Raw genomic sequence first — 27051 nt, forward strand, 5'->3', positions numbered from 1 at the left:
TAACAATGGCACTGCTCTGTAGTCACCTAAGTTGAACACCCATGGGGACCCCCAAAGAAGGAGAGGTTACTCACCCTGTGCAGTAACTGGAGTTCTTTGAAATGGTCGTCCCCCTGGGTGCTCCACCACCCACCCACCTCCCCTCTGCTTTGGATTTGTACCTTGGTATCTGGATCAGAGATGAACAGAGGTGATAGCCTGCATGTGCACGTGCAGTCCCTGTGACAGGCTGTCCTGCATGAGCCCTGCTCATGCAAGTGGTGGCTGAGGGACACTGCTACACAAAGATCTTCGACCCTTGGATGCAGTGGAACTGATGCACATAGGCAGAGCACCCACAGGGAAGACCATCTTGAAGAACTCCAGTTATTGCACAGGGTGAGTAACCTCTCCTTGTTAGTGTGTGTCAGAGTGTCCCGTAGCCCCCATACCCTGTCCTCTCCAGGGCCCCGTGCCCCAGTGGTCCCCTTTGCCTGGGAGCTCCTTCCCACCTCCCCGTGGTATGCTTTACCTCTGTGAGGTCAGCCCTGATGGTGGCCTTGCCCACCCTGAACTGGTGGCCGACCGACTGGTGGCTGTCTGGGGTGGCCAGCTTCCAGATTGTGATGGCAACCATGTTCTCCACAGGGAGAGTGGGCCACATCCTGGTGTCCTGGTGCTGGAGGGTGCGGCTGAGCCAGTGACATAGCTACTGGAATGTCCGCTTTGCCATCTAAAAATTCTGGAGCCAGTGGTCATCATCCCATTCACCCACCACCACTCGGTGCTGGTGAGGTAATGCCACAAGCACTGGATGGCATGGGGGATGGGGAGTGGAGGGTGGCCAACGATGTGGGCCTGCAGGACCGCAGCAGGAGGGGTTGGCTGCTGGAGGAGGTACAGGTCAGTGAACACCACCGTGACCAGCAGGTGCACCAGGTTTTTGGGGGCAACCCCTCAGGGAGCTACACTGGGTCCATGGAGGTCTGCACAAGAAGGGCTTCATTCTGTGCACCAGGACAGCAGTGCTCTGTTTTGCAAAGCAGCTCTCAATGGCTACGTCTACACGTGCACCCAACTTCGAAATAGCTTATTTCGATGTTGCGACATCGAAATAGGCTATTTCGATGAATAACGTCTACACGTCCTCCAGGGCTGGCAACGTCGATGTTCAACTTCGACGTTGCTCAGCCCAACATCGAAATAGGCACAGCGAGGGAACGTCTACACGCCAAAGTAGCACACATCGAAATAAGGGAGCCAGGCACAGCTGCAGACAGGGTCACGGGGCGGACTCAACAGCAAGTCGCTCCCTTAAAGGGCCCCTCCCAGACACACTTTCATTAAACAGTGCAAGATACACAGAGCCAACAACTAGTTGCAGACCCTGTATATGCAGCACGGACCCCCAGCTGCAGCAGCAGCAGCCAGAAGCCCTGGGCTAAGGGCTGCTGCCCACGGTGACCACAGAGCCCCGCAAGGGCTGGAGAGAGAGTATCTCTTAACCCCCCAGCTGATGGCCGCCATGGAGGACCCCGCTATTTCGATGTTGCGGGACGCGGATCGTCTACACGTCCCTACTTCGATGTTGAACGTCGAAGTAGGGCGCTATTCCCATCCGCTCATGGGGTTAGCGACTTCGACGTCTCGCCGCCTAACGTCGATTTCAACTTCGAAATAGCTCCCAACACGTGTAGACGTGACGGGCGCTATTTCGAAGTTACTGCCGCTACTTCGAAGTAGCGTGCACGTGTAGACGCAGCCAATATGTGCAGGGCAGGAGAGTTTGGGAGAGGCCCTTTAAGGGAATGGCTGGCTGAGGGCCCAGAAAGGCATGTCCGCTATGCGACTCTCATCTGCGGCATTTTCTGGCTCCTTCTTTCAAAAGGGCACGTATTGCTTTGTGGATTCTCTCTTTCAAAAGAGTTCCTTTGCCTTTTGAAAGGCTGGATTGGAGGCTCAATCTGATTTTTGTGTGTATTACACTCACTTTTGAAAGGTGTAACAGCAAGGAAGGGTCCTGTGGCATCTTATAGACTAACCAGAAAAGTTTTGCGCATGAGCTTTTGTGAGCACAGACTCACTTCATCAGATGCTGGTCTTGGAAAACTGCAGGGCCAGGTATGAATAAGCCAGAGCAAGGGTGGGGATAACAAGGTTAGCTCAGTCAGCAAGGGTGAGGCTTACTACCAGCAGTTGATCTAGAGGTGTGAACACCAAGGGAAGGGAAGCTGCTTCTGTATTTAGCCAGCCATTCACAGTCTTTGTTTAAGCCTGAGCTGAGGGCGTCGAATTTGCCGAAGAATTGTAGCTCAGAAATTTCTCTTTGGAGTCTGGTCCTGAAATTTCTTTGCTGTAAGATAGCTACTTTTAAGTCTGCTACTGTGTGACCTGGGAGATTGAAGTGCTCTCCTACGGGTTTTTGTATATTGCCATTTCTGATATCTGATTTGTGTGCGTTTATTCTTTTACATAGAGACTGTTCAGTTTGTCCAATGTATATAGCAGAGGGGCATTGTTGGCGCATGATGGCATAAATTATATTGGTAGATGTGCAGCTGAATGAACCCACAATGGTGTGGCTGATCTGGTTAGGTCCTGTAATGGTGTTGCTGGTGTAGATATGTGGGCAGAGCTGGCAACGAGGTTTGTTGCATGGATGGGTCCCTGAGTTAGAGTGACTGTGGTGCGGTGTATAGTTGCTGGTTAGGATTTGCTTCAGGTTGGCAGGTTGTCTGTGGGCAAGGACTGGTCTGCCTCCCAAGGCCTGTGAAAGTGGGAGATCATTGTCCAGGATGGGTTGTAAATCCCTGATGCTGCGCTGTAGAGGTTTTAGCTGAGGACTGTAGGTGATGGCTAGTGGTGTTCTGTTGGTTTCTCTCTTTGGCTTGTCCTGTAGTAAGAGGCTTCGTGGCACACGTCTGGCTCTGTCGATCTGTTTTTTCACTTCCTCAGGTGGGTATTGCAGTTTCAAGAATGCTTGGTAGAGATCCTGTAGGTGTTTGTCTCTGTCGGAGGGGTTGGAGCAAATGCGGTTATATCTTAGTGCTTGGCTGTAGACAATGGATCGTGTGGTGTGTCTGGGATGGAAGCTGGAGGCATGAAGGTAGGCGTAGCGGTCAGTGGGTTTACGGTACAGGGTGGTATTGATGTGGCCATCGTGTTTTAGCACCGTGGTGTCCAGGAAGTGGATCTCCTGTGTGGACTGTTCCAGGCTGAGGTTGATGTTGGGGTGAAAGTTGTTGAAGTTCTGTTGGAATTCCTCCAGAGTCTCCTTCCCATGGGTCCAGATGATGAAGATGTCATCACTGTAGCGTAAGTAGAGACAGGGTGTTAGTGGACGAGAGCTAAGGAAGTGCTGTTCCAGGTCAGCCATGAAAATATTGGCATATTGAGGGGCCATGTGGGTGCCCATAGCTGTGCCGCTGATTTGAAGGTATATATTGTCGCCAAATCTGAAATAGTTGTGTGTGAGGATAAAGTTACAGAGCTCAGCCATCAGATGTGCTGTAGCATCATCAGAGATACTGTACTGGAGAGCATTTATTCCATCTTTGTGTGGGATGTTGGTATAGAGAGCCTCTACATCCGTGGTGGCTAGGATAGTGTTTTTGAAAGGTGCTCTTTCAAAGGCTGGCTTTCAAAAGCTCACCTTTCAAAATTGTGCTGTAGTTTAGACATACCCATAATGTTTATTGTGCCTTTGGGAAGGGCGCATTAAAGAAAGATTTACAGCCACCAGTCCTGATTCTCAGTGTTATGTGCTGTTACTTAGTAGTAATTTACTCCTAAATGTCTTCTAAGAGCCCAGTAAGCAGTGAAAGTGTTGGTAATGTGCTAGACAATACTGACCTGCCATGGTCCAGCAAATTCTCTCATCTGGCACAGGTCAGGTCCCGAGAATGACAGACGAGAGGTTCAACCTGTATTTGAAGCAGCACCCATGGGAACAGACCATGAAGCCCATTTCAGCACTAGGGACCTCTGAAGGTTGTCAGGTCCCTAAGGGGGTGTCTGGAGCCAGCATAGGCTGTTGTTAGGCCAAATTAATTTTCTTCTTCCCAACAGAAAAAAAAAGACAGTTGTCTGTTGCTTCTAGGAAAAAAATTATCACAAAATAAATGGGGCCATTCCAGAACTGGCAGAGGAATATAGATCGCTACTGCAATTCATCCATTATAGATGATAGAGCAGGGGTATTTGCTCTCCAGTGCCAAGGTTAGAGCAATTGGATTCTATACCATTGACCCTGTTACTTACTATTCATGGGAATTCTCCTAAGTCCACTATTGACAACAGGCAGCAACAGATTTTCTTTGCCTATTTCTGACCCTCCACTACATTAGGAGTGTTCAACTATGGAATCTTCGTCTTTGGTGTCCTTGATGCTGCCTGGATTTGTTGTTGACCTCCTACTATTGGAGTATTTTTTGCGTCTCTTCTAATGTAAAGTAGAGGTCACTTGCCTGTTTGGTACTTTGGGCTTTGTGAACACAGCTGTGTCTGTTAGTGACCCTCATTCACACTGCAACAAATGTTTGGCTGAGGGCCAGGTTAAGGATAGGTGCTCTCTATGTTGAAGCTTCAAGCTTAGAACTAAGAAGCAGAGAGAAGACTGCCTTCAGTATATCTTCATGGAGGCTGCCCTTAGATCAAGATCAGAGCACCTTCAATCAGCTAAGGGAATATTTTCAAAGATCTTTACTAAAACTCTTCTATGTCTGTATCAACTGAAAGAGACCTCAGAAGATCTCAGTTTCTTGGACTCTCTTCTTTGAGGCCAATGAAATCAGAGTCCTGGTCTCAAAAGCACAACAGAAGTCAGCGGTTGGTTTCACAAAGTCTAGGGTATGGGTATCTGTGATGTTTCCTGGGATACCCAGATTTGGAAGGCAATTCATACTGTTCCCCCTTATCATGAGAGAATCTGGTCTGTGCCTGCTAGTGAGGGGGCGGGGGAAAGCAGGGCATGGGCAAGGGAGTGGTCAGCTTTCCAACTCCACTGGTGATGGTTAATACAAACATTTCCCTGTAGACCTTTTCAGGTCTAGCTGTCTTTCTACAAATTAGCAACAAGCATATTTTAATTATTGAGGCTTCTGAACCTTTCCCAGGAGGGTCAAAACCCTGTTCCACTGGACATGCATATTATTCACAGATCTGCTGCTTCCAAAGAAACAGTATACCATGGTTGAGCGGTTCCACTGGAACACCACTCTGCTTAACATACGGTACTTAGATGTGTGTATGGGGAAATAAGTATGGAGCATGGCATCAGGGATTACCAGGGGAGTGGAGGCTTTCATGGGGTGGTAGCAGAGTTTGGGCCCTCTTGCATTCCCTGTGGTAGACTTCAAATCTGTCCTTGTAGAGGGACAATAGGATTGAAATTTCTGAGGCAGGTTATGGTATTCTGCTAAAGAGCCCCTATTCAAATCCTAAAGTCTGGAGTAGGACTATAATCCTATAGTTCAGAAACCAGTTAAAATGAGTTGAAGATTACCCTCACTTGGCCCCTCCTCATCGCACTCACAAGACTCAGGGAAGGTCATCCCAGCTTGGACAGGGCCTTGGAGTTTGGAGGGAGGGATGGCTACCCCAGCAACCACATTTCAAGAAAGTGCCATGCGTGTGAGAACCAGGATATAGCACCGTCACATTTGCTATTCCAGGCTTGTACATAAAAACAAATGTATAAGTGCTATATGCTGTTACTGTCTTTTGCTTTAATCTTCTAGATAATGCACCCCTAGATATGCCCATGTGAAAGAGCCGTCATTACTCCTATAGACGTATCATTAATCCAATTAGATGCATAGTTGTCATAAAATGTGTGCTTTTTTAAAGTAACTTGTTTAGGAAAACCACCTGTTCTAGCAATGCGGTGTTCTGTTCTATGGGCGGGGACACTGTGTAACCTTTTTAGGTTATTGGCTTATTGTGCTCATTTCATCCTACTAGAACCTATCCAAGCTTGAAAACACTCATGCTGTTGTTTCTCCCCACCCATCAGCACCCTACATAATCAACTGTATCCTTTTTTCTGGCAGTGTTCACTGAGCCTAACAAGTGAAGTGACACTCCACCAGCACTGTGTGAAATAAACCCTCCTGTTTGCTTCAGACATGGTGTCCAGACTTTGTCCCAACAGGAACAGTTGGTATCAATGACAGCCTTACAGTCATAATTTAGTTGACACAATTAACCCCTATGTCAAACGCTGAGGTAGTTATGCATAATGCTTTCTGGCTTTCTTCTTCAGGCATTCCCAGGGAAATACATGACAAGGGGGAGGACTTACCTTTGATAAAGAAAAGGTTTTTTTCTCTAAGACTGATAAAAACCTTCACACTGTGAAAGGTATTATATACTCACCTTCCCAAGAGGAAGCAGTACTAGCCTTACTAGTGGTCTCATCCTCAGCAGTACAGCCACCAGCAACTTTGACCTTGTGACGTGTTGAACTGCAACAGACCAAGTGGGTTAGCGGTCATCATACTTGTTTTGTTGTAACTTCCTTTACAATTTTCATGTTATTTTAGGTTTTGACTGGTCTGTGCATTTCATATTTTTTCTCTTAAATTTAATTCTTGGAGTAGTGAATTTTAAAATGCCTAACCACTCATGGCTGGAGCAATTATCTCTATGGTAATATTTTGAAATATGTATTATATATAAGTTTTTGGTTTCTATTCATGGTGCACATCTGCACTTTACTTCAATATTGGTTTACATAACAAAATTCATTCCCTTTAATTTTTTCCATCTCTGTGTGGAACACTGGCCAGGGGTCTCCTTCCATAATCAGGCTTGATCTCCTTGTGCCTCCTTCAGTCAAATCAGGAGATCTGCTGCGAACAGTCCAGCAGTGCATTGGAGTTAAGGCAGACTTCCCTCTGTTCAGGGCCTGTGTCACTCCTGGAAGCAGCTGGTATGTCTCTGCAGCCCCTCAGGGCAGATAGTGCAGTGGGTAACTACATGTTATCCTTGCCTGAAGGTGCTGCCCCTGCAACTCTGATTGGAGTGGAGGGTAGTCCCTGCAAATGGGGGTAGCATGTGTGACTACCTGCCCTTCCCCACAAGGAGCCACTGGTGGACATTCTGGCTGCTTTTGGGCATGGCACAGGGCTAGGATGGTGGTGGTGGGAGGGGATGACCTGGAAGATGTGGAGCAGTTTACCTACTTGGGGAGTATTATGGACATATATGGAGGAACAGATAAGGATATCAATACCAGGATAGGAAAAGCAACAGCTGATGAAGTGAGTCTTTGCTCACGAAAGCTCATGCTCAGAACTTTTCTGTTAGTCTATAAGGTGCCACAGGACCCTTCGTTGCTGTTACAGATCCAGACTAACACGGCTACCCCTCTGATAGCTGCATTCAAGACTCTCCTTCCCATATGGAGTTCACAAATAATATCTGTGAAGACAAAACTGCAGATCTTCAATGCAGATGTGAAGAGTGTGCTCTTGTATGGATGTGAGACCTGCTAAAAAGTCTTCAAATCACAAACTACTGACATTCATAAACAGATTCCTGAGGTACATCCTTCATATCAAATGGTAAGACTTCATCACAAATGAGGAGCTTTGGAAAAGAAGAGGAGAAAAGCCAATTGCCATTGAAATCAAGAGGAGAGAGTGGAGATGGTTAGGCTACACTCTAAGAAAACCGTCATCCAGCATAGTCTGTCAAGCTCTCACATGGAAGCCACAAGGAAGATGCAAAAGAAGGAGACCTCAGACAATGTGGATAAGGTCTACTGAGAGTGAAGGAGAGCAACTGGGGTACTCCTGGAGCCAGATAGAAGTTTTGTCCCAACACAGAGTGAAGTGGAGGAGACTTGTAGATGACCTGTGCTCCATCTGGAGTACAGGGGTTAAGTAGTAGTAGTACAGGGCTAGGGTGAGCATGCCTTAGCTTCCAGCACCACCAGTTGAGGTAAGGAGTATCCAGCCAAAGCTCAAATCCTGAACCACTGCCTGAGCCCCTGCTCTAATCAAATTCCCTCCCAGAGCATGCACCCTGAACCTGATCTGGCACCTCAACCCATGCCCCAGGCTCAGCCTAGAGCCCACTCCCTTATGTCAAACCCTTCAGCTCAAGATCAGATCCCGCACCTCCCATTTGATTCCTTCAGTTGACAGTGGGACTCAAGTTCTTCCAATACAGAGGGCTCCTGTTTGGTCTTTCCCCAGCACTGAGAGTGTTTTCCAAGACTCTTCAAGTAGTCATGACTCACCCCTACAACCAAGGGATCATGTATTTTCCATACCTCAATGCTTGCCTTATTAAAGACCAGTCTTATCAAGAGACCTTTCACACAAGCTACCATTTCTTTCTTTCATAGCCTAGCTCTCTAAATAAACATCCAAAAGTCCATTCTCTTTGCAACTCAACAAATGGAGTTCACTGGGGCTTTCCTGGACTCAGCCCTTGCTAGAGCGTTATCCCAAAAGACAGATTCCTCACTGCCTCCTGCTTCTACAATGTCCATCTACCCTATGGAAGAAAGCAGAATGTGCCTATAACTTCCAGGCTGCCTGGTGCTTGCTACCTGTGTTGTGTGCTACACTAGATTACACATAAGGGGTCTCCAAAACGGTTAAGCACAACATCCATAAGATGATAACTCTGCATATGAATGTTCCCTCATTGGTGGACAAAAACTGAGAACATATGTATATGCATTCCCTGTTACCAAAACCCTCTGGTGACACAACAGATTCCTCCCTCATATATTGGGGAGCTCACTTAGACCACTACATAACACAAGGCAGGTGATCCCCAACAGAGGCTTTTCTACATATCAACCTCCAAAAAGTCAGGACAGTCAGATATGCATGTCTTCACTTTTTCCTTTTATGGCTATGTCTACACTATCCCAAAACTTCGAAATGGCCATGCAAATGGCCATTTCGAAGTTTACTAATGAAGCGCTGAAATACATATTCCGCGCCTCATTAGAATGCGGCAGCCGTAGCACTTCGAAATTGACGCGGCTTGTCCAGATGGGGCTCCTTTTCGGAAGGACCCCAGCAACTTTGAAATCCCCTTATTCCTATCTGCTCATAGGAGCAAGGGGACTTTGAAGTAGCTGGGGTCCTTTCGAAAAGGAGCCCCATCTGGACAAGCTGCGCAGCGGCGAGCCGCGTCAATTTCGAAGTGCCGTGGCCGCCCACATTCTAATGAGGTGCTGAATATGTATTTCAGTGCTTCATTAGTAAACTTCAAAATGGCCATTTGCATGGCCACTTCGAAGTTTTTGGCTAGTGTAGATATGGCCAATAAATTTATATACCTCCCTCCATTTAGCCCATATATCACAAAACTCTACAGGAAGCAGTGGTCCATGCCCTGGATTTCAGACAGGCATATGCGTTCTACTTGGACAGAACTAGACAATTCTGCAAATCTGAGATTTTTCCTATCCACTGTCAATTTGTGCCCAGTATATTCTCTTGCTACAGATCAGTCTTTGGTGTGGTATGGTCTTGCCAAGCCTCTCAAAGTAGTGGGTTTTGGAGTAAAACTTCCTTGAGATTTGTGGAGAGTTCATAAGTCCCAGAATTATTGTTTCAGGTTAGCTGCAGACTCAGGTAGATATTGCTGTTTTGGATATTGTGACACAGATATCAAACCGCATGCTGGCCATGATACCTTTACCTTTCAGGGTTGTAGCTTTCTATCCTTCTCTTTCCTTAGTTTATTATTAACCTGTGTTGTATTATTTAAGGCCTGATCCTGCAAGATGCTGAGTATCTCCTGAAAGTTGTTGTGTACCTTTGCCTGTTATTAAAGTCAGTGCATATTAAGGAAGTTCATTGTTTCTAAGCATTCAGCCCTTTGCAGTATCAGGCCTTTAAATTGTACATTGGGGTCTGCAACCTCTGGCAGGCATGTCAAGAGCAGCATGTGAGCCACTTTCCTGTGGCATGCGGTGGGAACACAACTGTCCCTCCTCCCCCCATTCAGTGAGGGTTGGGCTGTTCCTGCTGTTTCCTCACTGCTTTTCCTGCAGAGCTGCACCCTGCGGCACTTCACAGGCTTGCACAAGAAGGCAGGGCAAAAGCTGGCACTTTGTTACTGTGGCAGAGCAGGGGAAGGGGCAGCAGACACACAGTCCTCATGCCCCAGGCTTTGTATTTAAATGGGCCACCTCCTGGGCCTGCTACTGAGTCAAAGTCTTCCTCCCCCCATCTGCCACCTGTGCAATGGCTTTGGCAAGCAATGCAGCAATCCTGGCTGTGCAGGACCCAGTCTGTCTCCTCCGGCCGGCTTTAACCTTGAATGGAGTGAGTGCTGGGCATTGAGGCTGCTGCAGGCACAGGCCCAGCAGGGACTGGGCTCCCTGAGGCACAGCTGCCACTCCAGGGCTTACAGACTACACTGCCCAGCCCTCTGCACTACACCCCTTACTTCTTCCTTCTTTCCACAGGTTGGCAGCCAACTCACCTTCAAATGCACCCTGCCATGCCCCCACATGTGACTAGGCCCCAGGAAAAGAAGGAACAAAATAACCCTAAAGTACCCTAGGAACAATCCCCATTATATTCATGGTTTGATGGGAGTCCAATGTCTTTGGGGTGCTGTTCAGAATTTCGCATTGGATTCAGTTCAACCAAGAGCTTTAACACTTTGCCTCAGAAAGGTTACTGACCTGATTTAAATGGCAAAGCTCTGTATCTTAATTTATGTGTTAATAAAGCTGTTTTAAGTAGGACTGTTAGGCTACGTCTACATGTGCCCCAAACTTTGAAATGGCCACGCAAATGGCCATTTCAAAGTTTACTAATGAAGCGCTGAAATGCATATTCAGCGCTTCATTAGCATGTGGGCGGCCGTGGCGCTTCGAAATTGACGCGGCTTACCGCCGCGTGTCTCGTCCAGATGGGGCTCCTTTTCGAAAGGACCCCGCCTACTTTGAAGTCCCCTTATTCCCATGAGCTGATTGTGCTGATTTCGAAGTTTGGGGCACGTGTAGACACAGCCTTAGTGACATTAAAAGTATCATTAGCACTCAGATCATACGTAGAGGTCAAAAGGTCAAATTTTGGTACTCCACCTCAGAAAGGTTGCTGACCTCTGTTATAGATTCATAGGAGCAAATAACTGACATATTTATTTGTAAAACCCAAGATATACTAATGGCATGGTATAAATAACAACATATAATACTTCTGGGAGCACAAATGTAGTGTTAATTAAATTTTGCTTTTCTTTAGGTTAATGACTTATGTGAAATGCAGATTGATTTAGTAATGAAAGACATATCGAACACTCTTTTAATCCTCCTGCCAGAGGATGGGCCTATCAAAGTGGAGGATATGCTGGCGTGCAATGAGGTATACATCATTTTACATATTAAAATCTGAATCGTTTTATTTAGTGTACATTAAAAAATAATATTTAATTTTTTTTTACCAGGACGAGGGGTTTTCCCTCTCTGGAGCAACACAAAATAGTAAATATGGTTATTTTTACACAGTGTTGACCATATATGTATTCCCTTTGTGACTAAAATATTTGATTTTGAATAATTTTACTATTTTAAAGCCAAATAGATTAAATAGCCCTTGGTCTATTTCTTTTATCTCCTTGGATTGCAATGTTCCATAAAACTTGAATTTATATAATGGTCATTATGACATGGCATGCACCTATCTTTTAGTGAGTTCTACAGCTATTAGCAAACTTAGTTATTTTTATCATATGTCTGCTCTTCTCTACCCTACAGTTAACCTTTACATTAAATATTATTTCAGTCATTGAGACACAAGGAAGTGCAAAGTCTTTCAATCAAGTTTTAAAAGACCAGACTTACTGCTGTCCCTTTAGTCATTTGACTTGTATTCTGAAAGTACAAAGCCCCTATCAGTTCTCGATAAAATTTTTAATTTCTACTTGTTTTTCTTCCTAGTTCTGTTGCAAAATGTGAAAAGAAAAGAAGTCAGATAATAGAAGAAATGGTAACATGAGTCAGTTACAGCTCAGACTTTCTAGCAGTATGGATTATTTCCTTGCTACATTTGTAGAATCCTGTGATATTAATTGGCAGTTCACTGCGTTAAACTTATGTTGCCATTCTTTCTTTCTTTATGGTGTCAGTGGTATAAATGGCAGAACCCACACGTCCGATTCTGGTGCCTTTGAAAAAATTGGTCCTGCTGCTACTTGAAATGATGGTTTCTGTGTGGCTGGTGTTGACATGAGCTCTAGCAGGAAAGGCTCTTTGTCATCCTCATATTGGTCTATGATTCTTCAGGGGCCGTTTGAGAGATACTCAAATTTAAATGATTAAAAATAATTCTTCTTCGAGTGGTCCCCGTGGGTGCTCCACAGTAGGTGTCGGGCTCGCCCCAGCGCCGCAGATCGGAAACTTCTAGCAGTGTCCGTCGGGTCGCGCGTGCGCCGATGCACGCCGCTCCCCGCGTGCTCTCGGCCACGTGCACAATCCGGTCCCCGCCAGTTCCTTCTCAACCGCCAGTGGCTGCAGACAGAATTTGCTCCATCTCTAACGCCTGAGACAAAAAAAAAAAAAAAAAGAGAAACTGTGGTTATTGTTGTTGATAGTTATTATTTGTTAGTAGTTAGTTTTCTCACTGTTCAAATCGTCGTGCAAAAAAAAAAAAAAAGAGAGAAAAGAAGAAGGAGGGAGGAACAAAGGGGAGAAGAGCGGATGCAGGCGGCTGCCTTTGGCGGTCTGCTACCCCTGGAGGCCGTGAACGTTATTTGGTTAAAGACTTCATTAGCCGATAAGTACTCTTTTAACATATACTTACAAGCTGCGGCAGAGATGCCCTCGCAGGGCTTTAAGAGGTGTGCGTCATGCCGCGAGAGCATGCCTGCCTCAGACAGGCATAGCGAGTACATTCGTTGTCTTGGAGAGGCCCCCGTTACTCAGAAGTGCTCTCATTGTGCTAGGCTTACAGCCAGGGCCAGGAAAGACAGGGAAATAAGACTAAAAATGATCCTGTTTGATAAGGCCCTCCAGCCTGAACCACTGGAGAAGCCCCAGAAAGAGGGGCCCTCGGGAGTGCACAAGAGGAAGGCAGCCTCCCTAACCTCCTCAGTGCAAAAGAAAAGGAAGCTCTCTCCAGCTCGATCCTTGCCGGTAACACCAGCGAGCAGGACGAGTGAAACACAGGGCCCTGACCCCCTGGCTGCTCATAGCGGGGATTCAGCAGTGCATAGGAGTGCGCTTGGGCCTCCGACTGATCAGCAGTCGGCACCGACGGCGCCACAGGCGCCAACGTGGCAAGTGCCGGAGCCGGCAGCGCAGACTCACGCGGCACCGCCCTTTGTGGCACCGATGGCACTGGAGGAGAGGCACCTGGAATGGGGCCAAAGGGTGTGGGAGGAAGGTATCCGCATGGCACCACATGCAGCGGCACCAAGCGCGGCACCGAGAGTGGCCCCGAGCTCCCCGGCACCGGAGGGAGCGGCGCCTGCTCTGCAGGGGCGGGGGAAGACAAAGACAAAAACCCGGCTCCACAGTCCGGCTCCAGACGTCATTGCGCTGCTGTTATCACCCAGCACCCCCCCACCCCCGAGATACACATGCCACGCCGGGCAGCCACTCCAATGGCCTGTCTCAGACCTCCCTCCCTGTTCCTTCAGCCACCATCACCGTGGCTCTGACAACCTTCACCATTTTCCAGCGTGGGCCCCTACGAATACTGTCACAGATCATCTCCGCCATTTTCAATGTCATGGAGATCACGCTCTTCCAGATACCATATGTACACATCACGATCGTGGTCCAGATCTCCATCTCTGGGCCCTTGCCCTTGTTGCCATGGCCGCCCTTATCATACTGAACACCGGCATCGGGGGTCCAGATCCAGGGGCAGATCCCCACCCACACCCTGCCGACACCCCCTCAAACAGTCCCACTCCAGGGGAGGAACACAGCTTCCCCAGAAAGGCACTGGTCCAGAGTCCAGGGACCTTCCTTCACAACCCGCAAAAGAGTGGGTATATCAACAAACTCAAGGGTCAGAAGAATTAGAGGAGGTATACCGCAGTGGCGCCTCCTCGTCCTCTCCGGATGAGGCGGGTGTCCCTGGGGACATCTCTCCTTCGGACGACCTTCAGCAATTCCAGGAGCTGTTCAAGAGAGTAGCATTCACACAGGACATTTGAATAGTGGAGGTGCAGGAGAAACATCATAAACTCCTGAAAAATCTAAGACCCCCGGCTTCATCCAAAATAGTCATTCCACTAGATGAAGCCATTATGGAATCAGCCACCAACATATGGCAGATCCCAGCCTCCATCCCGCCTACAAATAAAAGGGCAGATAAGAAATACTTTGTTCCAGCCAAAGGAATGGAATTCCTGTTTAGTCATCCACAACCAAATTCTTTGGTGGTCGAATCGTCACAGCATAAGTCTAAGACACCCCAATATAAATCAGGAGGGTTGGACAAGGACGCGAGGAAATTAGACCTGTTTGGCAAAAAGGTCTACTCCTCCTCTACCTTATTACTAAGAATGGCGAACTATGCGGCACACCTGTCCAACCACAATTTCGACAATTACTCCAGACTGACCCCTCTTAAGGACTTCCTTCCAGAGGATAAGAAACCAGTGCTGAAGGAGATTGTTCAGGAAGGCTATGCAGCCTCACGAGTAGGAGTTCAAATCGCCCTGGACGTGGCGGACACAGCAGCACGCTCAACGGCCACAGCAGTGGTCATGCGCAGGGAATCTTGGCTCCAGACGTCCGGCATTCCCAGAGACCTACAAACAAAAATCATGGACCTTCCATTTGATAAGCAAAAACTATTTGCAGAATCAACCGATTCGGTCCTACACTCCAGCAAGGACTTGAGGGCCACACTTAGGACCATGGGTATATATACCTCCCCATACAGGAGAAGAAAGTTCTATCCCCAGCAAAGGCACTACGCCTATCAACCTCAGCGTGCACAATATCAACGAAGCTACGACCATGGGCACCACCATCAGCAGCAGCAGTATAAGGCCCCCAGGCGACATCCTCAACAAAGTCGCACAACCTCGGGGCAAGCTTCAAGACAGCAAGTTTGACGGCTATGTCGAGGACTGCAATATCAAGACCATCTCCCAATGTCACTCTCAACATATGTTCCATCATCGCCTCAAACCATTTTATTCCCAATGGCAAAACATCACGACAGACAAATGGGTACTGGAAATCATAGCCACGGGTTACACGATCCCCTTCCAATCACTCCCGCCACTGAAACCTCCCACCCAGTCCTCTCTCACAAACCTTTCCCATGAGACCAGGCTGAAACAGGCGGTGAATCATCTCATGTTCATAGGGGCGGTAGAGAGAGTACTGGAACAATTCCAAGGGAAGGGGTTCTATTCACGATACTTCCTAACAGAGAAGAAAACAGGAGGCTGGAGGCCAATTTTGGACTTACGGGCCCTCAACCAGTATTTGCGTAAACAGCGCTTCAGGATGACTACAATTGCCTCCATAGTTACGGCACTGGACAATGAAGATTGGTTTGCAGCCCTCGACTTACAGGACGCCTATTTTCATATAACGATCCACCCGGCGCACAGACGTTTCCTTCGTTTCAAGGTTGGCGAAGAGCATTTTCAATACAGAGTCCTTCCGTTCGGTCTTTCTTCAGTGCCCAGAGTTTTTACCAAAACCCTGGCGGTGGTATCAGCGTACCTGCACAGGCAGGGTGTGTTCATTTTTCCATATCTGGACGACTGTCTACTAAAAGGGGTCCCGAAAGCAGAGGTCCTACGCATGATACACGTCACTGTGAGCACATTCACCTCGTTGGGCCTGGTTATCAACCTCGCAAAATCAAAGACCGAGCCCACGCAAGATATAGAATTCATAGGGGCACGCATAGACTCTATTATAGCAAGAGTATACCTACCCGATGCCCGTTTCCGCACGATCCAATCCCTGGTACAAGTTATGGTGTACAGCCCCATGGTGCCAATCCTAACATGTTTGCAACTGTTGGGGCACATGGCAGCAGCCACGTTCGTGGTACAGAATGCCAGGCTACACATGCGAAGCCTGCAGCACTGGTTGACGAGCATTTACAGTCCATTAGTCCATACCGCACACAGGGTAGTATCGCCCCTGACGGAGGTGCAAAAATCGCTGGCATGGTGGGCAGATCCCAAGAACATGCTAGTAGGGGTGCCCTTCCACCAGCCACAAATCGCGATTTTTCTTACAACAGACGCCTCCCACATAGGATGGGGAGCGCACATAGGCAGCAAAGTAACCCAAGGGCTGTGGTCTTCCGTGGAACAGACACTGCACATCAACGTACTGGAACTCAGAGCAGTGTTCAACGCGTGCAGACACTTTCGGAAGGACCTGCATGGCAAAGTAGTCGGGATCAATACCGACAACATCTCCACCATGTTCTACATCAATCAAAAAGGAGGGGCCCGATCCCGAGCGCTATGCGCAGAAGCAGTCCGGTTGTGGAACTGGTGCATTGCCAACAAGATAAAACTAAAAGCTTCATACTTACCCAGTGTCCACAATGTGAAGGCGGAGTAACTAAGCAGGCGCTTTGCGTTTATGCACAAGTGGCAGATCCGCTCCGACCTGCTCCGACACGTATTCCACAAATGGGGGTTTCCCCAAGTTGCTTTGTTTGCCACCCAACACAGCAAGAAATGCCCTCAGTACTGCTCCAGAGCAGGCATAGGACGGGGGGGTCCTTGGGGGATGCCTTCATGATCTCATGGAAGGGCCCTCTACTCTATGCATTCCCTCCTGTGACACTCATCCACAAGGTTCTAGAGAAAACCAGAAGGGAGAGAGCACGCATGATACTCATAGTCCCGACCTGGGACCTACAACAATGGTTTCCCCTGCTTCTGCGCAAGTCATGCCGCCCACCACTCCCCCTGCCGATAGTGCCGGACCTACTCACGCAGGCTCAAGGGTCCATAGTGCACCCATATCCTCAGGGGCTCCGCCTACAGGCATGGCTAATCCATGGCTACGTGCCTTAGAGAGCACATGTTCGGAGATAGTGAAACAAGTCTTGGAGTGCAGTAGAAGGACCTCCACCAGAAAGACTTACGAGCAGAAGTGGACGCGTTTTACCTCCTGGTGCTCTTCCAAACAGCTAGCTCCTCTGGACGTCCCTATAACTGTGATTCTAGACTACCTGCTGGAGCTGAAACGAGACGGACTTTCCTTATCCTCGCTAAAGGTCCATCTCGCGGCTATATCAGCGTTCCGACACAAAGAGGAAGGGCCTACCATATTCGCCCATCCTGTCATCATGAGATTCCTAAAGGGGCTGGTAAATTTGTACCCCCCACGGAAACCGTTACCACCGTCATGGAGTTTGGACTTGGTACTCCACATGCTATCGGGACCGCCCTTCGAACCATTGGCTACAGTACCCCTCCGACTGCTTACCATGAAAACAACCTTCCTCCTCGCGATTACGTCAGCCTGCAGGGTGAGCGAACTTGCAGCGGTAATGGCAACGCTGCCCTGCACAGTGTACTCTAACGAAGCGGTGACCTTACAGTTACACCCAGCCTTCGTTCCAAAAGTTTCTTCGGAGTTCCACATTAACGAAGCAATAGTGTTACCCTCGTTTTATCCGAAACCTCACAACTCTAGTAAGGAGGCGTGGCTGCACCTGCTAGACGTGAGGAGGGAGTTGGCCTTTTACATAGACAGAACTAAGTCCTTCCCGAAAATGGATAGGCTCCTGGTGTCCATTGCACCCAGGTGGAAAGGGGAAGGCCTATCGTCCCAGAGGATTTCGAATCACATTGTATCCTGCATAAGACTGTGTTACGAGCTCCGTAAGACCCCTCTGCTAGCTCTGCCCAAGGCTCACTCCACCAGAGTGATGGCGGCATCGACGGCCTTCTTCAAAGGAATCCCATTGAAAGACATTTGCAGAGTGGCGACTTGGTCCTCTTAAGACACCTTTGCCAAGCATTATGCCATGCACCGGGTGTTTGAGGAGGATACACGTCTGTCAACAGCAGTCCTCTCAAGGGCGAGCTGCACATGACTCAACCCACCTCCTTACTTGGGGTCACTGCTGGGTAGTCACCTACTGTGGAGAACCCACGGGGACCACGCGAAGAAGAAAGAGAAGTTACTCACTTGTGTAGTAACGATGGTTCTTTGAGATGTGTCCCCATGGGTGCTCCACTACCCACCCGTCCTCCCTGCTTCGGATCTCTGTCTGTTGTTTTTCAGGAGCATCCGGGGCGGGTGGTCAAGGAACTGGCGGGGACCGGATAGCGCACGTGGCCGAGAGCGCGCGCGGGAGAGGCGTGCATCGGCATATGCACGACCTGACAGACAGTGCTAGAAGTTTCTGATCTGCTGCGCCGGGGTGAGCCCGACACCTACTGTGGAGCACCCACGGGGACACATCTTGAAGAACCATCGTTACTACACAAGTGAGTAACTTCTCTTTTTTTAAAAATATGGAAGACACTAAGTCTTCCTAAATCAGGTTATGTCTATACTCATGTGAAAGCTTGATGGCTGATACGTAATTTTAGGTATGCCAATTGCGTACCTAAAATCAACTTTTCAGCCATTAACTTTGGTGGTTGTGTTCATGGTAGAAGGTCAACGGGAGTGCTTCTGCTGTTGACTTTTCTTAATCCTTGTGGCTCACGAAGAATTCCAGGATCAACGTTGAACGTGAGTGGTCGAGCTGTGGTAAGTGAAGATGTAGGCTCAGAAAATACCCTTAGGGTCAGAGGACAATAATTATGTCTTTCTTCCATTTCTAAAATGGATCACTACCATCACTAACTTTATTTCAGCTAGTTTTTTGACTGACTATATTTGTAGTGTTTTTACACCATTTTGTTCTGGTCTGATAGGTGAAAGAGATATGGCAACATCCTCATTCCATCCTGGACAGAGTAAAAGCAGCTGAAAATAATTACATTTTACCTGTAGATATCTGAGCCCCATTAAAGTTTAAGAATTGTCTCTTCTTGGAGGCTTTAACACTTTCAGGCATAGACACACTTAGTTCCTTCTGTGTCTATAAGCAGGCCCATTGACAGGAAATATAACTGCTTTTATCTCGTGATGCAGTAGAAGTAGTCCCATCATATTTCAGAGGGGAATGATTTTCAGGGGTAAGGTGCCTAATTCTGGTTTTTAAACAGCTCAGTGTCTTCAGCTACAGAGTTAAGGTGAAGTAATGCAGGCTTCAAAAATGCTTTCCTTCGATCTACATGTAACACCGACAGACCCAGGTCACCAGCACCAGGGATTGAACCTGTCATCATAGGAGTTAAAGCCCTGCGCTCTAGCACATGAGCTAAAGGTCAGCTGGCTGTCAGCCAAGGCTGTAGAGTAGAGACTTCACTCACCCTAGTCTGAGGTCTCTGTGCCTCTGGGTACTACACACAGGACAGGCGCATTGTTCTTTGTCTTCAAGATATATCTTTTCATAGTAATATTTCTGTCCTGCTCACAGAAAAAATTCTGAGGTTTCAAGTTAGCATTTCCTATTATTCCTACAAAGTTGTTTTGGACTTTGGATAGCAATGAGATATTCCACAATTGCCTTGCTGTTGTAGCAGCCTACCTGAGAAGGTAGGGAGCCATAGCTTATCCATATCTTGGTGACTGGCTCCTCAGCAGGTGGTCAACATTATTTAAGTACTAGTCCCCACTCAAAAAAAAAAAAGGGCAGCTCAGTTAAGTCTGGGATCGGTGTCTTCTCTAGCACCTGTTACTGAGGAGGACATCGGAAATCTGAAAGCGTTTGTAAAGGAGTTCAGATTCTGTATGGTGTTCCTGGCCTCTTGTATCCCAACTCTGGAGCCAGGTGACTGGTCTTCTACTCTCGATCTGCAGGATGCCTATTTTCTTATCTCTATTGTCTGTGCCTACCACAGGTTTCTCAGGTTCATGGTGGTCGATTGCCACTGCCAATTTATGGTAGTGCCATTCAGCATAGCCATGCACTCACCCCCCAGGTCTTCACAAAGTGTATGGTGGTATTGGCATTTCCGCAAACAGGGCATCCAGGTTTTTCCATACCTGGACAACTGGGTCATAAAGGGCTGGTCTCAGGAGCCAGTAATAGAGCAGGTCCAATTCATCCAGGGCACCCTCAAAGGTCTGCGTCTTATACAAAATATGCCCAAATCTACCCTGGCTCCCATCCAGAGGATACAGTTCATCTGGATCCTGTTGAACTCAAGAGCAGCATAAATCTCACACCTAGACGCACGTTTCCAATCGTTGGTGGGCACTATCCTAGCCATAAAGCAGTACCCAACAAACATTGTCAGATGTTGCACAAGACTGTTGGGACAAATGGATTCTTGCACGTACGTCTTCTGGCACACTCACTTCTTCCTTCTGCAGGCATGACTGATATCAGTGTCCTGACCATCCAGGGATCATATGGACGTGGCAGTCATGCTGAATGTGGCAGCCTTGGGTGTCCCTGGACTGTTGGCTGCAGAAACAGGTGTTGTGTGAGGGGTACCCTTTGCCCTGACTCAGCCCCAGCTCTCCCTGGTAATGAATGCTTTGGACATGGTGTGGGGTACACATTTAGGTCAGTTTTGGACCCAGGGATGTGGGCAGAACAAGATCTGTTCCTCCTATCAATGTCAGAGAATTCTGGCCAGTAAGCCTGGTGTGCCAAGCATTTGCATTACATCCCAGGGGCCAGCTGGTACTATTCTTTATGGGCAACATGATGGCTATGTTCTGGGTTAACCAGCGGGGGTGGGGCCAGCTCCTCAACACTGTGCTGGGAGGCCATATGTCTGTGGGACTTCTGCCTAGAGCAGAACATGTTGATTCAGGTGTTGTACTTGCAGGGGGTGCAGAACAGCCAGGCAGACGGCCTCAGATAATCCTTGCAGTCTCATGAGTGGTCCCTGAGAGCAGATGTAGCCCAGGCCCTGTTTCAGGAGTGGAATTACCCTAGGATGGATTTCTTCACCACCTGCTTCAACAAGAAATGCCCTCTTTTATTTTTGTTTTAGAGCCATGTCATGGGATCCCTCACAGAATTGTGCCGTGAGGCCATGCCTGCCTCTGATGGGCATAGTAAATGCATTCGTTGTTTGGGAGAGGCCCATGTCCTCCAGAAATGTCCTCACTGCTCTAAACTAATGGCCAGAGCAAGGAAGGACAGGGAGATGAGATTTAAAATGGTCTTGTTTGACAAGGCCCTCCAGCCTGAAGCGTCAGAGACGCCCCAGAAGGAAGGGCCCTCGGGGCTGCATAAGAGGAAGGCAACCTCTTTAACCTCCTCTACGCAACACCACCAGCCTTCCTTAGACCTCCATCTCCATTTATTCAACCACTGTCTCCCTGGCTCAGACATCCTTCACCGGTCTCCCTAACGGAACCGCATGAGCACTTCTGTAGAGCATCCCCGCCAATTTCAGCATCATCAAGGTGATCACGCGCCTCTCAGCGCTACGCATACAGAGATCGATCATGGTCTAGATCTCCATCACCAGGACCCTGTCTCTGCTTCTATGGCCGCTCATATCACAGTGAACATTATCAGCACCGGGGCTCAAGATCGAGGGACAGATCCCTGCTTCAACCTTTGGTGCATGGCTACATTCCTCCTCTCCCTTCAAAAAGAGCACATGCCTCTCCAGTGGGGATGGGTCCAGAGTCATTAGACCTCCCTCTAGAATCCTCAAGGGAACAGACACAGGAGGTATCCGAGGAACCGGAGGAGGTTTATCACAGTGACGCTTCCTTGTTCTCCACAGATGAGGCGGTTGTTCCTGGGGATATATCTCCCCCAGATGACCTCAAGCAATTTCAAGAGCTTTTCAAGAGGGTGGCGCACACTCAGGACATACAGATTGCGGAACTGCAGGAGAAACATCATAAACTCCTCAATAACCTAAGACCCCCCGCATCATCTAAGATAGCCATCCCACTTGATGAAGCCATTATGGAAGCTGCCACAAATATATGGCAGACCCCAGCCTCTATTCTACCTACGAACAAAAGGGCAGACAAGAAATATTTTGTACCATCCAGGGGTATGGAATTTCTGTTCAACCACCCCCAACCAAATTCCCTAGTAGTCGAATCTTCACAGCACTGATCAAAGGCACCACAATACAAGTCTGCGGGGTCTGACAAAGATGCAAGAAAACTGGACTTATTCGGGAGGAAGGTATACTCCTCCTCTACATTATTATTGTGCATGGCCAACTACGCTGCCCACCTGTCAAATGATAACTTTGACAATTACACTAGGCTTACCTCTCTGATGGACTTCCTCCTGGATGATAAGAAACCGGTCTTGAAGGCAATAGTCCAGGAGGGCTATGCAGCTTCATGCACAGGTGTCCAGATCGCCCTGGATGTAGCGGATACAGCGGCATGCTCCACATCCACAGCAGTGGTGATGAATAGAGAGTCATGGCTCCAAACATCTGGCATCCCCAAGGATCTGCAAATGAAAATCGTAGATCTTACATTTGATAAGGAAAAACTATTCGCTGACTCCACCAATTCGGTCCTACATTCCAGTAAGGATTCGAGGACCACACTCAGAACACTGGAGATGTACACCCCTCCCTATAGGAGGAAGAGATTTTACCCTCAACAAAGGCATTATGCCTACCAACCCCAGTGCTTGCAACATCAGCGGGGTTATGATCAGGGACGCCACCAACAACAACAGCAGAGGACATCCAGGCGACATCCCCAACAAGGACGTACATCATCGGGGCAAACCCCAAGACAGTAAGTTTGACAGTTATGTTGAGGACTGCGATACCAAGACCGTCCCTCACTGCCAATCACAGCATATGTTCCACCACCGACTCAGACCGTTTTATCCACAATGGGAAAGCATTATGACAGACAAGTGGGTGTTGGAAATTATAGCCAAGGGATATACCATCCCTTTCCAATCCCTACCACCCCCAAAACCCCCTACCCCTACCCCAGGGACCCGTCTCATGAGATGAGGTTAAAGCAAGAGGTAGACCACCTCATATTTATAGGGGCGGTGGAGAGAGTCCCGGACGAATTCTAAGGGAAAGGTTTCTACTCCCGATACTTTCTAACAGAGAAAAAAACAGGAGGCTGGAGGCCAATCCCAGACTTACGGGCTCTCAACCAGTATTTGCGCAAACAGCGCTTCAAGATGACTACAATCGCCTCCATAGTCACGGCACTGGACGATGGGGATTGGTTTGCAGCCCTCGACTTACAAGATGTGTATTTCCATATAACAATCCATCCAGCACACAGGCGCTTTCTTCGCTTCAAAGTGGGCATGGAGCACTTCCAATACAGGGTCCTCCCATTCGGTCTCTCTTCAGCGCCCAGAGTCTTTACCAAAATGCTTGTGGTATTGTCAGCTTGCCTACACCAGCAGGGCATGTTCATTTTTCCGTATCTGGACGACTGCCTTCTGGAAGGGGTCTCAAGGGCAGATGTCCTGCGCATGATACACATCACTACAAGGACCTTCCTCTCGCTGGGCCTAGTCATCAATTTCCAGAAATCGACGACGGAGCCCATGCAAAATATAGAGTTCATAAGGGTACGCCTAGACTCTACTACATTGAGAGTATATCTGCCCGATGCCCGTTATCGCGCTATCAGATCCTTAGTGCAGGTGATGACGTAAAGCCCCACAGTGCCAATCCTCACTTGCTTACAGCTCCTGGGGCACATGGCTGCCACCACATTTGTGGTGCAGAATGCCAGACTACATATGCGAGGCCTACAGCACTGGTTGGCGAATGTTTACAGACCAATGATTCATACCATTCACAAAACGGTATCGCCCACAATGGAGGTGCGAAAGTCTCTGGCATGGTGGGCAGACCCCAAGAACTTGCTATTAGGGGTGCCATTCCACCAACCGCAAATCGCGTTTTTTCTCACAACGGATGCATCCCACATAGAATGGGGAGCACACACGGGCAACAAAGTGACACAGGGGCAATGGTCCCCCGCAGAGATGGCGATGCACATAAACGTACTGGAACTCAGAGCAGTGTTCAACGCATGCACGCTCTTCCGCAAATACCTGTGGGACAAAGTAGTTGGAGTCAATACCGACAACACCTCCACAATGTTCTATATCAATCACCAAGGCGAGGCCAGATCTCATGCGTTATGCACAGAGGCGGTCCGACTATGGAACTGGTGCATTGCAAACAACATAACGCTGAAAGCCTCATACCTGCTGGGCGTCCACAATGTGAGAGCGGACCAGCTAAGCAGACAATTTGCTCTCACGCATGAGTGGCAAATCCACTCCAATCTACTCTGCAACGTATTTCACAGATGGGGGTTTCCCCAGATCGACTTGTTTGCCACCTACACCAACAAGAAATGCCCGCAATACTGCTCCAGAGCGGGCATTGGGTAAGGTTCACTGCGGGACGTCTTTATGCTCTCATGGAAGGGCCCCCTGCTATATGCATTTCCTCCCAAGAGGCTCATTCACAAGGTCCTAGAAAAAGCGAGAAGGCAGAGGGCGCGTGTAATACTTATAGCCCCAAAATGGGATCGACAGCAATGGTTTCCTTTGCTCCTATGCATATCATGCTGCCCACCACTCCCCCTCCCGATAGTACCAGACCTTCTTACACAGAGTCAGGGGTCCATAGCACACCCCCATCCTCGAATGCTCCACCTGAAAGCATGGCTAATCTATGGCTCAGCGCCTTAGAGGGAACATGCTCAGAAGGAGTAAAAGAGGTCCTGGAGTGCAGTCGGTGGGCCTCCACCTGGAGGGCTTACGCACACAAATGGAAACGTTTTACATCCTGGTGTTTGTCCAAGCAATTGACTCCCCTGGACGTCTCCATTCCCACAATCCTAGAGTACTTACTGGAACTGAAACAAGGTGGACTTACTTTATCGTCATTAAAGGTCCACCTTGCGGCTACATCAGCGTTCTGACATAAGCAGGAGGGGCCAACCGTATTTGCCCATCCCATTACCACACGGTTTCTAAAGGGGCTTGCAAACCTATACCCCCCGTGGAAACCGTTATCGCCCTCATGGAGCTTGGACCTGGTCCTCGACACACTGTCTAGACCACCCTTCGAACCATTGGCCACAGTACGCCTCCGGCTACTTACCATAAAAGCAACTTTTCTTCTTGCAATTACATCAGCCCGCAGGGTGAGCTCGCTCGCAGCGATAACGGCAACGCCACCCTATACGATTTTTTCAAAGGAGGTGGTGATTTTACGATTACACCCGGCCTTCCTTGCAAAGATTGCCTCAGAGTTCCACATTAATGAGCCAATAGTTTTACCTTCATTTTACCTGAAACCGCATATCTCAAGTAAGGAAGTGTGGCTGCATTCACTCGATGTGAGGAGAGTGTTGGCCTTTTACATAGACAGAACTAAGCCCTTCCGGAAAACAGACAGACTCCTGGTGCCTAGTGCACCCAGATCAAAAGGGGAAGGCCTATCCTTACAAAGAATTTCCAACAACATTGTATCCTGCATAAAACTGTGCTACGAGCTCTGTAAGACCCCTCTGTTAGTTCCGCCCAGGGCTCACTCCACTAGAACAATGGTGACGTTGACAGCCTTCTTCAAAGGAGTTGCATTAAAAGACATCTGCAGAACGGCGACATGGTCATCCTACGACACCTTCTCCAAGCACTGTGCGATGCACCGGGCGTTGGATGAGGATACTCGTCTATTGACAGCAGTCCTTCCAAGGGCAAGCTGCACATAAATCTGGTACCCACTTCCATTTTTGGGGTCACTGCTGGGTAGTCACCTAATGTGGAGCACCCATGGGGACCACTCAAAGAAGAAAGAGAAGTTACTCACTTGTGTAGTAACGATGGTTCTTCAAGATGTGTCCCTGTGGATGCTCCACTACCCACCCATTCCTCCCCGCTTCGGAGTTCTGCTTTGTGTCTTTCAGGAGCATCCAGGGCAGTTGATCAAGGGACTGGCGTGGACTGGATTGCGCATGTGACGAAAGTGCGCGAAGGACCAATGCACATCAGTGCATGCGCGACCTGACGAGATACAGCTGGAAATCTCTGATCTGCGGCGCCGGGGCGAGACTGACACCTAATGTGGAGCACCCATGGGGACACATCTCGAAGAGCCATCGTTACTACACAAGAGAGCAGCTTCTCTTTTTAGCATATAATCAATGTTTTATGATGGAGTTAAGTTGTGTTGTTACCCAAGTTTCATAAATATTTCACATTTCAAATAGGATATATGCTAGTAAATGTGAGGATTAAATCTCTTGATTTTGTCCACATACTCTACAAATGATCCCTGCAGATTAGGGTTAAGGCACAAGACAATCAATGCAGGAAAGCTTTCATTGCTATTTATACATTTGATTTTCCCCTCATACTCTAGTAATAATCCATGCAGATCACGGTTAAGGTTATCAGTCTTGAACCTTTCAGTTGGCTAACATGCATTAGCAGTAAATACATTTTTAAAATATTTTCCTGTTGCAATAGCAACTTTCAGAAGATATGATCAGAGAGTAACATACTTTGCGCAGATGTGTACATCTACCCTTATTAGATACAGGGTCAGTGTGTGTCTGACAAATTATATTACAGTAATTTATTGTATATATTTTAACAGACTCATACCAAAGAATGGGCTGATATATTGAACCACAAAAGTATGCACATAGAAGACGCCGTCCAGGAGCTGATATCGATATTTGAGACAATTTATGAAATTAAAGATTCTAAGAAAACTTTAAAAAAGTATTCAGTACCAGGTACTTATTTCTGTGTATATTAATCCTGAACAATTTCTACTCCAAGTTTTTGAGAAAAGGGATAGTATGTGACAAGGTAGAATTTCTTCCCAGACAAGATGATTGTTTTTGACCTCTGCATCTGATTCCATCTTCTGCTGCATGGCTTCTCTTCTCATTCCTCACTAATGCCTATTAAATTCAGCTGTATACATTAAGTTTAACCAACTAATCAATGAAATACCCCCCATCACTTCATGGACAGGAGCTTCTTTGTTTGGGCTGGACTGCCTCTGCCCCAGCACACCCCAGACCTGCTGCAGACCAGGGATGCTCCAGCCAGGCTGGAA

General features: G+C 48.0%; 1 protein-coding gene across 1 annotated transcript in view; it reads left to right on the top strand.

The window, feature by feature from the left end:
• DNAH8 (dynein axonemal heavy chain 8) overlaps nt 1–27051 on the top strand; it is a 548480-nt gene that overhangs the window by 151394 nt on the left and 370035 nt on the right. Inside the window, exons 21-22 of the mRNA XM_074989796.1 lie at nt 11208–11327; nt 26581–26722. Coding sequence (XP_074845897.1) covers nt 11208–11327; nt 26581–26722 — 262 coding nt within the window. The remainder of the gene's footprint in view (nt 1–11207; nt 11328–26580; nt 26723–27051) is intronic.

Source organism: Carettochelys insculpta, chromosome 3 (assembly GCF_033958435.1).
Source record: "Carettochelys insculpta isolate YL-2023 chromosome 3, ASM3395843v1, whole genome shotgun sequence".
NCBI classification, from domain to species: Eukaryota; Metazoa; Chordata; order Testudines; family Carettochelyidae; genus Carettochelys; species Carettochelys insculpta.